Source organism: Oncorhynchus masou, chromosome 6, assembly GCF_036934945.1.
Source record: "Oncorhynchus masou masou isolate Uvic2021 chromosome 6, UVic_Omas_1.1, whole genome shotgun sequence".
Taxonomy (NCBI): domain Eukaryota; kingdom Metazoa; phylum Chordata; class Actinopteri; order Salmoniformes; family Salmonidae; genus Oncorhynchus; species Oncorhynchus masou.
Genome location: NC_088217.1, coordinates 71,394,843 through 71,407,296, shown reverse-complemented (window position 1 = coordinate 71,407,296; position 12,454 = coordinate 71,394,843). Strand labels below are relative to the sequence as shown.

At 42.6% G+C, this 12,454-nt stretch overlaps 1 protein-coding gene across 2 annotated transcripts in view; it reads right to left on the bottom strand.

Moving 5' to 3' along the window:
- Positions 1 to 11,911, bottom strand: part of LOC135542564 (lymphocyte antigen 75-like) — a 36,910-nt gene extending 24,999 nt beyond the window's left edge. Inside the window, exons 1-10 of one of the 2 annotated variants that reach the window (XM_064969641.1) lie at positions 11,593 to 11,911; positions 8,466 to 8,891; positions 5,455 to 5,628; positions 4,635 to 4,796; positions 4,113 to 4,232; positions 3,255 to 3,395; positions 2,745 to 2,936; positions 758 to 912; positions 355 to 459; positions 49 to 137 (exon numbers count right to left, since the gene is read on the bottom strand). In XM_064969641.1, coding sequence (XP_064825713.1) covers positions 49 to 137; positions 355 to 459; positions 758 to 912; positions 2,745 to 2,936; positions 3,255 to 3,395; positions 4,113 to 4,232; positions 4,635 to 4,796; positions 5,455 to 5,628; positions 8,466 to 8,891; positions 11,593 to 11,695 — 1,667 coding nt within the window. In that variant the 5' untranslated portion in view covers positions 11,696 to 11,911. The remainder of the gene's footprint in view (positions 1 to 48; positions 138 to 354; positions 460 to 757; positions 913 to 2,744; positions 2,937 to 3,254; positions 3,396 to 4,112; positions 4,233 to 4,634; positions 4,797 to 5,454; positions 5,629 to 8,465; positions 8,892 to 11,592) is intronic. The other variant, XM_064969640.1, reaches the window with a different exon arrangement.
- Positions 11,912 to 12,454: the final 543 nt, after the last annotated feature.

Below are 12,454 nucleotides of genomic sequence, written 5' to 3'. Positions count from 1 at the left end.
TAAAGAGTTAAATGGAAGAATGAAAGAGACAACAAGGAATGGCTGTACCTGTTGTTTATGGTGAGGTCACACCTGTCCTTGAACGACACTTCTTTAGAGTCCACTTTGTAACACGAGTTCCCATGTCTCCTCCAGTCCTTCAGGAAGGGGAAGAGATGTAAACAACACGAATAAACAAAATAAATCATCATCAAACTGTTCCTCTAGAGCTCGATGCTCTTTGTTGTTTGTCCTCAGAAACAAATACAAAATGAGCAAATGAAACAAATGAAATCCATCAAAAGAGCTCAACAAACTCCACAAGGTACAGCGTGTCCTGGGAAGAGGAGGTTGGGGCTGGGGAACAATGCTTACCCCTTCAGGAGGACATCCTGCTGTAGAAGACTCGTTCACCTCTCCTTTCTTCTGACACATGAAAGGCAGCTTCTGGTCACAGCTCCTAACCCTCCAGCCATGAGACTGGACAACAGAAAAAGGAGATAAAGGCATGGATCTAGAGATACCGTACATAAACTTCCTAAAAATGCCCAACATATAAGGTCTGCTATGAGTACAATGTCATGTTGATGCTATTAAGTGACCAATGGGACCTGCTGTCTATTTCTTAGCAAATTGTTAAAACATATCCATAAGTAGCCAAGCCAAGGTCTGTTGTAGGCTAAACCATTTTGCCAATTATCACACACACACACACACACACACACACACACACACACACACACACACACACACACACCCACAAACACAACACACACACCTCTCCGGAGTAGGAGACGCAGCCAGAGTCTCCTGAGGGTTGGATAGGATGATTTCTGTCCCAGTAGGTGAAGGAGACTGGTGTCTCATCAGCCCAGCTAAGGATGGCTGGGTTCCCTGTCCCCATCAGACCGATCCACACGTCCAACACAACATCTGACAGGAGGCCACCACAACATAACACTCCCTTTAACAACTGTACAGCAGCTTGATCATTGATTGATTGATTGATTGATTCTGATGATCGAACACATAGTTGAAGTCGGAAGTCTAAATACACTTAGGTTGGAGTCATTAAAACTCGTTTTTCAACCACTCCACAAATGTTTTGTTTTGGTTAGGACATCTACTTTTTGCATGACACAAGTAATTTTTCCAACAATTTTTGACAGACAGATTCTTTCACATAAAATCCACTGCATCACAATTCAAGTGTGTCAGAAGTTCATACACTAAGTTGACTGTGCTTTTAAACAGCTTAGAAAATAATGGAATGGCTTTAGAAGCATCTGATAGGCTAATTAACATCATTTGAGTCAATTGGAGGTGTACTTGTGGATGTATTTTAAGGCCTACCTTCAAACTCAGTGCCTCTTAGCTTGACATCATGGGGAAATCAAAATAAATCTGCCAAGACCTCAGAAACAAAAATTGTAGACCTCCACAACTCTGGTTCATCCTTGGGAGCAATTTCCAAATGCCTGAAGGTACCACGTTCATCTGTACAAACAATAGTACTCAAGTATAAACACCATGGGAACCACACAGCCCTCGTACGGCTCAGGAAGGAGGAGGAAGGACATAACCTGAAAGGCTGCTCAGCAAGGAAGAAGCCACTGCTCCAAAACCGCCATAAAAAAGCCAGACTACGGTTTGCAACTGCACATGGGGACAAAGATCTTACAAATGTCCTCTGGTCTGATGAAAGAAATAGAACTGCTTGGCCATAATGACTATCTTTATGTTTGGAGGGTAAAGGGGGAGGCATACAAAATGAAAAACACCATCCAAACCGTGAAGCACGGGGGTGGCAGCAGCATTTTGTGGGGGTGGTTTGCTGCAGGAGGGATTGGTGCACTTCACAAAATAGATGGCATCATGAGGGAGGACAATTATGTGGATATATTGAAGAAATATCTCAAGACATCAGTCAGGAAGTTAAAGTTTGGTCGCAAATGGGTCTTCCAAATGGACAATGACCCCAAGCATACTTCCAAAATTGTGGCAAAATGGCTTAAGGACAACAAAGTCAAGGTATTGGAGTGGCCATCACAAAGCCCTGACCTCAATCCTATAGAAAATGTGTGGGCAGAACTGAAAAAGCGTGTGCAAGCAAGGAGGCCTACAAACCTGACTCAGTTACCCCAGCTCTGTCAGGAGGAATGGGCCAAAATTCACCCAACTTATTGTGGGAGGCTTGTGTAAGGCTACCCGAAACGTTAGACCCAAGTTAAACAATTTAAAGGCAATGCTACCAAATACTAATTGAGTGTATGTAAACTTCTGACCCACTGGGAATGTGATGAAATAAATAAAAGCTGAAATAAATCATTCTCTCGACTATTATTCTGACATTTCACATTCTTAAAATAAAGTGGTGATCTTAACTGACCTAAGACAGGGCATTTTTACTAGGATTAAATGTCAGGAACTATGAAAAACTGAGTTTAAATGTATTTTGCTAAGGTGAATGTAAACCTCCGACTTCAACTGTACATAAAACAGCCAAAGCCTCTCCCAGAAGATAACAGAGCATTTCAACTAAGTATCTCTGACCAATGGCATGTCTTCCCCACACAGCACAACCCAACCGATGTTATCTAACAGTATTCCACTGTAAAATGCTTTAGATGCTTAATGATAAGCACTATAATGCCTTACCTTGAATCATGACTGATACCTATCACTAGAAGTCTCTAACCATGCCTCAGGGCAATACAATGCCATACACGACAATTGTGGTTGGTTTCTCTGAGCATGCAGTGTACCTGCATGGAACTGAGTGCTGATCATCTCCATGCTGTCCAGGCTGTGTAGACTGACCAGGCCTCCTCCGATGGTCTTACAGTAATTCTCGGCCTGAGCAAACATCTTCGGTTCATCCTTCACCAGCTTGTAACAGAACATGTTCCAAGGGGCCCAGCCCTCGTCACATATGGTGGATTTATATACCAAAGGCTCTGCAGAGGAAAAACAAGATCAAGAAAAGATAGATAAGAAATAATATTGTGTGAGTTAAAAGGCTAGGATGGCCTGACATGTAAATCAAACATTTGAGCACTTGGAAGAGCACGCCAAAGACAACAACAACAACAAACAGTGTGAAAAATACACGAGTTGAGATGCAAAGCTAGGATGGTTTTAAAATGTAGTGTTTCAGCACCTTGGTAAAGCGCTACATAAATCCCTTTGGTAGAGGACAGAAATACAGTATATCTAGTTGGAGGATAAAAGAGTAAGACCTTCCCTATTAATGTGATAAACTGGTTGACTCTTACCTGTTGCTACCGACTGGGTGACGTTGATGTTTTTCTTACAGATGTAGGGAAGCTTTTTATCGCAGACCTCACTCTCGTAGTAGTTTTTCGAATTCATGAATCCACAGTCTGACTCCCTTAGGATTGATGTGTGTGGCATTGCTACACACACACACACGCACGCACACATACACACACTCTTAGTTTCGCTTTCCTAAGGAACCAGGAAATCAGTAGTTACTTCTGTTTGTTTATCAAAGTTAGCAGGCTTGCTCATTAATCCTGCTTTGTAGTAAACTCCTCGGTACTGAGGGTGAACAATAACGCAACCCAGAGAGGGTCAAAGGTCTCTGAGTAAGGACAGTGACGTCATCACCACTCTGACAGAGCAGTCCAGTCCCAAATGGCAGCCTATTCCCATATACAGTGCACTCGTTTTACTAGGCCACATGCTAATGGTTATATACAGAGGCCCATTCAGGCAAGTTGACTTGTTATTCAAGCTCGTTCACGACAATCCTCAAGCACACACACACTGCCTGTCCCTGTGCAGTGCTGCGTCCAGTCACAATGACCCTGCCTGCCTTCTCACAACACAACACTGGCCTCTTTGTTTCCCTGGTGGCATTGTGACACAGGCTGGAGAATGAGATGGGTGCCAGGCAGTAGGGTGGTATGATTGTGGCATACCTGTACCAACCAATGCTTCTGCCATGGCTGTATCGTTGTACTATAAATAGTTGTAACCTAGTTGTGACACTGCTATTGCCATATATGTACCATAAGTTGTACTACGGTTATTACATAGTTGTACCACAGTTGTACAAAGTACCATGTTAAAGCAGTGCGTCTGTGTGTCTGCATGTGTTGCGTCCTCACCGTTGTCCCAGCGCACGTTGTTGAGGGGTGAGCCGTCTGACCACTGCCAGCCCTGAGACGTGTCCAGCTGGTGTAGGCCGATCCACATCCTATCTGGCCGGCTGTTATGGGCCACGTCCACTTCAGTCCACACAGAACAGAGACGAGACCAGATTAGACAAGCTAAATCTCGCTACAAAGTAGATGACAGAATCTTCATTTTTACAGCCCTTGTGGGCATATATCATATCGGCAATTAGTCAATAAAAAAATAGCTATGTTTTACTCCCTCTTAACAGTCAGGGAAATAGGTTCCCTATGTCTTATAAACTGTGTTGATAATAGTGTAATAATGATGGATGGTAATGGCCAAGTATTTCCAAGTATTGTAGTCCCAATTACTTCAAAGTAAGTAGTATGTGCCAAGTGGGTCCAATCTGTGCAGTACATGATTCATGTTACTGTTCCTGTAATGCAGGTTTGGGATGTTTGTTTTGTATGAATGTGGCCATAGACAGCCACTATTGCGGAAGGCAGTCTTACAGATGGGGAAGGCTTGGTCCTCTGAGCTGGAGACGCTGAGCAGGTCAGCTCCCTGGCTGCGACAAGAGTCCAGAGCTTCCTGCCATGTCACTGCGACCTGGGACACAAACTCATAACAGGGTCCCCCCTCGGGGCCATTGAACAGGGCCTTGCAGCCTTCCTCTGTGAGAGAGATCAGAGAGGGGATTCAGCATTGTGGTAGTATGTGTGTGTATGTCAGGGGGTTGTGTGCATTTGTGTGGGTTGTGGGTTCAGAGCAGTCTCGCCTTGCTAATCTGGGGCATTCAAAGATGGTGGAAGTAAGCCGTCTGGCTCAAAAGACTAGGTTCGGAGCAGAGTTGGGGTCAAGTCAATTGTAATTCCAGTCAATTGCACGAAAATGATTTGCACTCCTATGGACAGATTCCACATCCTTAATTCAACTGAGGGGAACTAAGATAGAATTGAGCCCAATCTTGACTCAAAGATCTTTCTACGTCCTTCTCTTAAAGGGAAATTCCAGCAAGAGTATTAGACTACTTAGAGGAAAACCCCATCCAAAAACGATCTTCTGGTATTTGTTTCATTAGTCCGTTGTTATATATAATCCCAAAATGTTTTGTATGTCAGCAATCGGGCATATGAATTTGATTGCTGTCAGAAAGTTACAACTGACCTATGAAACAAATACCAAAAGAGTTTTTGGATGGGGTCCTTTAAGTACTCTATTAGTACTAGTTCCAGTAATCATTATATGTGAAGGGAAACGGTACAAGACAACTAGTAGTAGATTCATTCCAGAATCATGATTTATATCTATAATAAAAAGAAGAAAACTTGCCATGTTTTAGACAATATCCCATCTTTTTGTCAGCATCATAGTCGGAGGTTGTGGAACACCAGTATAGTCCAGATGATTGGTCGTCGGGGAGGCACTCGTGGTACCAGCTGCCGTTGTAGTGGAAGGGAAACTCACAAGGCTCCCCGGTCGACGTCCCATTGGTGGTGTGGACAACTATGGGTAGAGGAGAAAAATAATTAGAATGAATCCCATGGCACCCATTTCAAAGTAGTGTATTAGGAATATCGGAGTTCGTATTCAATCTGGACACATCTAAAGATATGACCTCGCACAGTTTGACTGTCAACTCAACTGGATTTAGCATGTAGGACAGGTCTGTGTACAGATCCTTAATGTAGGACCTGTACACAGAACACATTCATTGAATACAAATGCTGCTGCTTTGAATAGAGAGCCAGAGTTTAGATCATGTTAAAGTGTATCATTTAGCAGAAGGCTACTGGCAAACAACAGGCATACAGTGCCATAGATACGATTTCAAATGGAACAGGGTCAAGGGTATTTAATGTGATGCGCAGGGGGCGTCAATTGGGTATGGCACAGTATGGCAGCCACCATACCCTAGTTCAACACCAACAATTTAAAATAGGCTACTAAAATCATTCCAATGCGGATTAAAATGCAAATGCAATTTAGCGATATTAGAGGGCTAGTTTTAGAACCATGTGGACAGCTCTGGGGCAGGCTGTCTATCCGTAGTAGAGAACATGTTTTAGGACGCGTAGGAGAGGGAGGGAAGGCTGCAGGGAACAACGCAGCTTTTCTCCCAAAACAATGCAGAGGTGCAGAGCTGCTGTTTGACTTGACAGGAAACTAAACTCCAGTTTTTTATTCCCGGTGCTGAGCTAGTGTGTAGCAGTTAACTGCGATATGACAATGCGACTGAGACGAATGAAGCTGCAGCAGCCAAGGTGATAAAGGCTGGAGTGTAACGGTCTTCATGCGGTGAAAGAGAGTCGGACCAAAATGCAGCGTGTAGATTGCAATCCATGTTTAATGAACAAATACAAATACTACAAAACAAAGAACGTAACGAAAACCGAAACAGCCTATACTTGTGTAAACTAACACAGAGACAGGAACAAGGACACTAAGGACAATCACCCACAAAACACACAAAGAATATGGCTGCCTAAATATGGTTCCCAATCAGAGACAACGATAATCACCTGACTATGATTGAGAACCGCCTCAGGCAGCCATAGACTAACTCTAGACATCCCACAAAACCCCAAGACAAAAACACACCACAATAACCCATGTCACACCCTGGCCTGACCGAATAAATGAAGAATAAACATAGTATATTTCGACCAGGGCGTGACATGGAGTCAATTCAGCTGTTCTCCAAATTGCATTTGAGTTTTTCTTAAATTGTGTAGAAATGCAGCAAATGAGCTTCGACTTGATAAAAAAAAGATCACTTTGCCCCTGTCCCGTTGCCATTCCCTACGTTTATTCCAAATGACGGCACTGTGCAAACCTGATGTAGTTAAAGTGAAAATGAAAGTAAGTGTGTTCATACAGGCCTTGCTGAGTCATATTAGCCATGTCGACATTTACAAAGAAAACCCTGGTAATTCTGGTCGGAAAGATTCCCCTTCAATTCCAAACGGAACAAATGAAACGCGTGACTGCCAAGCAGAGCTCTGTACAGTGCACCTGAACATTAGCATACAACAGACCATGCTAAATCTATTGTCTCCAAGTGATACAGGATGTTGTTCATCAAGATATTCATGTAAAGGTCCTAGGTACACTGTCGTTCAAAGGTTTGGGGTCACTTCGAAATGTCCTTGTTTTATAAAGAAAATGTTAAAACAATTGTCCATTAAAATGCCATCAAATTGATCGTAAACACAGTGTAGACATTGTTAATACTGTAAATGACTATTGTAGCTGGAAACGGCAGATTTTTTTTATGGAATATCTACATAGGCGTACAGAGGCCCATTATCAGCAACCATCACTCCTATGTTCCAATGGCACGTTGTGTTAGCTAATCTAAGTTAATAATTTTAAAAGGTAATTAGTCATTGGAAAACCCTTTTGCAATTATGTTAGCACAGTTGAAAACTGTTTTCTGATTAAAGAAGGAATAAAACTTATTTTAGCCTTCTTTAGACTAGTTGAGTATCTGGAGCATCAGCATTTGTGGGTTTGATTACAGGCTCAAAATGGCCAGAAACAAAGACCTTATTTCTGCAACTCGTCAGTCTATTCTTGTACTGAGAAATGAAGGCTATTCCATGTGAGGAATTGCCAAGAAACTGAAGATCTCGTACAACGTTGCGTACTACTCCCTTCACAGAACAGCGCAAACTGGCTCTAACCAGAATAGAAAGAGGAGTGCAGGCCCCGGTGCACAACTGAGCAAGAAAACAAGTACATTAGAGTGTCTATTTTGAGAAACAGACGCCTCACAAGTCCTCAACTGGCAGCTTCATTACATAGTACCCGGAAAACAGTCTTAACGTCAAAAGTGACGAGGCGACTACGGGATGCTGGCCTTCTAGGCAGAGTTGCAAAGAAAAAGCCATCTCTCAGACTGGCCAATAAAAAGAAAAGATTAAGATGGGCAAAAGAACACAGACAATGGACAGAGGAAGATTGGAAAAAGGTGTTATGGACAGAAGAATCTAAGTTGGAGGTGTTCGGATCACAAAGAACATTCGTGAGAGACAGAAAAAATGAAAAGATACCAGAGGAGTGCTTGACGCCATCTGTCAAGCATGGTGGAGGCAATGTGATGGTCTGGGGGTGCTATGGTGGTGGTAAAGTGGGACATTTCTAAGTGTCCCCAAACTTTTGAACAGTCGTGTATATCTAAGTTCAGTGCATTCTTGTAAAATGTGGCTAGAGGTTTTTTACATGTAAATAAGCATAGATAGGCCTACATGAGATGAGCAAAACTATGATTATTGTATTCTATTATATCCTATTCTATTCCATTAGGAGAATAAGCCGCTCAGAGGACAGAACACACTCACTGCGCATCGGCCGCTGGCAGATATTATTGGTCGACTCATCCCTCCTCCAGGCGTCTGAGGAGTCGCGCTTGGCACTGACCAGCCCGTCGGTCACCGTGAGGCCCATCTGGTACACCGTATAGATGGCCTCGTCAAGGCAGCGCCAGAACAGCATGACGGCCTCCATGACGCCACAGCTGAACAGAGACAGGGCCTTGGTCTTCACCTCCAGACCCAAGCACCGGGACGTGCCCACGTGGAAGAGACGGTGGCCGGACCCCCACTTCCACTGGGACCCCCTGGAGCCGTCACACTCCCCCAGGGTCACGCTGAACCCAGACCCTGCAGACTTAGCCCCTGCTATCCCGGAAACTCCAGTCCCAGACATGGACATAGCTACCAGGCACTTTCCTGTGCTCACATGCTGGATGGTGAAGGTGTCGTCACCTGGAAATGATCATGAACACACAGTTGAAGTCAGAAGTTTACATACACCTTAGCCAAACACATTGAAACTCAGTTTTTCACAATTCCTGATATTTAATTCTCAGCTTTTATTTATTTCATCACATTCCCAGTGGGTCAGAAGTTTACATACACTCAATTAGTATTTGGTAGCATTGCCTTCAAATTGTTTAACTTGGGTCTAACGTTTCGGGTAGCCTTCCACAAGCTTCCCACAATAAGTTGGGTGAATTTTGGCCCATTCCTCTTGACAGAGCTGGTGTAACTGAGTCAGGTTTGTAGGCCTCCTTGCTTGCATACGCTTTTTCAGTTCTGCCCACACATTTTCTATAGGATTGAGGTCAGGGCTTTGTGATGGCCACTCCAATAATTTGACTTTGTTGTCCTTAAGCCATTTTGCCACAACTTTGGAAGTCTGCTTGGGGTCATAGTCTTTTTTATGGCGGTTTTGGAGCAGTGGCTTCTTCCTTGCTGAGCGGCCTTTCAGGTTATGTCGATATAGGACTTGTTTTACTGTGAATATAGATACTTTGTACCTGTTTCCTCCAGCATCTTCACAAGGTCCTTTGCTGTTGATCTGGGATTGATTTGCACTTTTCGCATCAAAGTACGTGCATCTCGAGGAGACAGAACACGTCTCCTTCCTGAGCGGTATGACGGCTGCGTGGTCCCATGGTGTTTATACTTGCGTACCCTTGTTTGTACAGATGAACGGGGTACTTTCAGGTGTTTGGAAATTGCTCCCAAGGATGAGCCAGACTTGTGGAGGTCTAGAATTTATTTTCTGAGGTCTTGGCTTATTTCTTTTGATTTTCCCATGATGTCAAGAAAAGAGGCACTGATTTTGAAGGTAGGCCTTGAAATACAGCCACAGGTACCCCTCCAATTGACTCAAATGAAGAATGACTCAAATCAGAATCTTCTAAAGCCATGACATCATTTTCTGGAATTTTTCTAGCTGTTTAAAGGCACAGTCAACTTAGTGTATGTAAACCTCTGACCCACTGGAATTGTGATACGGTGAATTCTAAGTTAAATAATCTGTCTGTAAACAATTGTTGTAAAAATTACTTGTGTCATGCACAAAGTAGATGTCCTAACAGACTTGCCAAAACTATAGTTTGTTTACAAAAAAAATTGTGGAGTGGTTGAAAAACGAGTTTTAATGACTCCAACCTAAGTGTATGTAAACTTCCGACTTCAACTATAAGTAAATATAGTGATATTATAGTCATAACAAAGTGTTAGTAAATATAGTGACATCACTACAACAATATTAGTTCATTCAACACAATATTTTATTATGTTTACAATATATTTTGTATCACTATTCATTAGAATGTTTGGTTGATATCTACCATGTCCCATCTAAATGTCACTTTAGCTGCTGGTTATCTTTGCCTAAATAGTTCAGCTTGTCGTGGAGGCAGGGGACCAAGATGATGACATTTCAAGGCATCTCAACAACAGTCAGATAAGCATAAACAATGATCTAGAAACGCCAGGGGTCTATTGGGCCTGTGCTTATCATGGTCTCCAACATTGATTGCTGATAATATTCTCAGTCAGCAGGCCAATCGCTTTTATCCTGCATCATGCGGCAGCCTTAAATCCATGAACCATTCTACCAACAATACAGAACTGTTTTATCATTTCCTAATCTGGACTAAAGAAGTGAATTAAATTAGAGGCCAATTAAAAACAACTGGTATGATGTTTCACTCCGAACTGGGTGTGATGTTTCACTCTGAAACACTTTTGATGAGCTGAAAATAGCCTTTATTTTTCAACAATTAGATACGGTATAAAATGTGCAAATGTGAACGTGCATATGTAATAAGGAAGACCATATAAGGAACTAGTAAACAGTAACAACATCAAATTAAATGGATTAATTCTCCATAACGTGATGACATGAATTACTAGACAAACCAGGAAGAAAAACTCAACTAAAAAAAACTAATAGGTTCGCCGTTGAACTCAGAAACATGACAGAATGCATATGAGTTGAACATATTCAGCCTATGATGAGTATGAGATTAGATATTTATTAGATATTTATAAACTGGTACAGCAACACTGTGTATGTCTAATTAGGTGGCCTACGCTCATTAAAGAGAGGCTAACCGGGAGAGAGAGAACAGTACTTGACCATGGGGATATGATCGTGCAAACTGTTTTTACAGTTACAACAACAACGACAAAAATTCTGCAACATTTGGATCACTTCAACTGCGTGCAACCTTGCAGCAATGACTTTGCAACATTGTCCCAACAGACTCAATAGGGCTGCACATTTTAAACGCGAGAGGGGCTTCAAGACGTCATTCTTTTAATCCTGATGGATCTAGTTTATAAAATGGTCATTACGCATTTCGAAAGCAGATGAGGAATTTGATGGGCCAAAAACGAAAATAAACCAAAGTCCACATATGGCTTAAAAAAAACCAAGTTGACTATACTGCAAACGTACGTTACTTTCTGCTTTTGAAATTGAACAAAGGGGCTTGACGTCCCATTATTGAGACTAACCCCCCCCCATTCAAAACAATAATAGGCTACCACGGACCCTAAGTAGCAGTTGAGTCTATGGAAACGCGATAATCTTTCAACGAAGTTAGCCAGTTGTGCGGGCATGCCTAGTCCCATTCCTAGTGATGACAATGGAAAGCACCTTACTTACCGGAATATGTAGTTGACGCGCAACTTACAAAACAAATAGTTTTATCCCAAAAGAATAAGACAAGACATAGGTAAACTGCTGCTTGAAGTGTCATTTTATCCATGGTTATAATACCACGGATTCTCTATTCGGATTCATACGTCTCCAGTAGCCAGCCGACAGTTTGCGCATACCCAATTCTGCGTTTCAAAGTAGCACGAGCCGACTTCACAATTGTTGACTGACAGCTGGTTGCCTAACCTCTATTCCCCTTCCAAGGCTGTTACGGGTTTCTGCGCGTTATCCCGTGGAAGATTGCGCGCTTGTGATTCGCCAACAGTCGACGACGCATCACAGACCACTCCCAGTCCGCGAACTGAAAGTGACAACTTCATTGATGTTATTTTTCAATATAAATGCACAAATCACAGTATTATGCTGAGTCAATCACAAAAGACACTGATAAATAAAGAAAAGCATGTTGATGCTGCGTCTCCGACTTTCTTAAGCCGCTGTCAATTCTCTCAAAGACGAGCAAATAAGAACAGCAGTGAAACATCATGCAGTGAATCATCTCAACCACGAAGCCTGCATTCTCAGCCAACAACAACAGTCAGGCCAGCCTGTAGAGGCCATTGCCAGACAAAGGATTTCTCCCAAAAAGCACCATATTCCCTATATAGTGCACTACTTTTGACCAGAGCCCTATGGGTCCTCTTCAAAAGTAGTGCACTAAATAGGGAATAGGATGCCATTTGGAATGTGCAGAGACCCACGACTCCCTCCTCCACATGATATCACCCCTGCCCTCGTCCCACACCACAGAGCATCTCAATGCAAATGACTAATTTCAAAGGAAATATGGTAGAAATAAACAGGATAA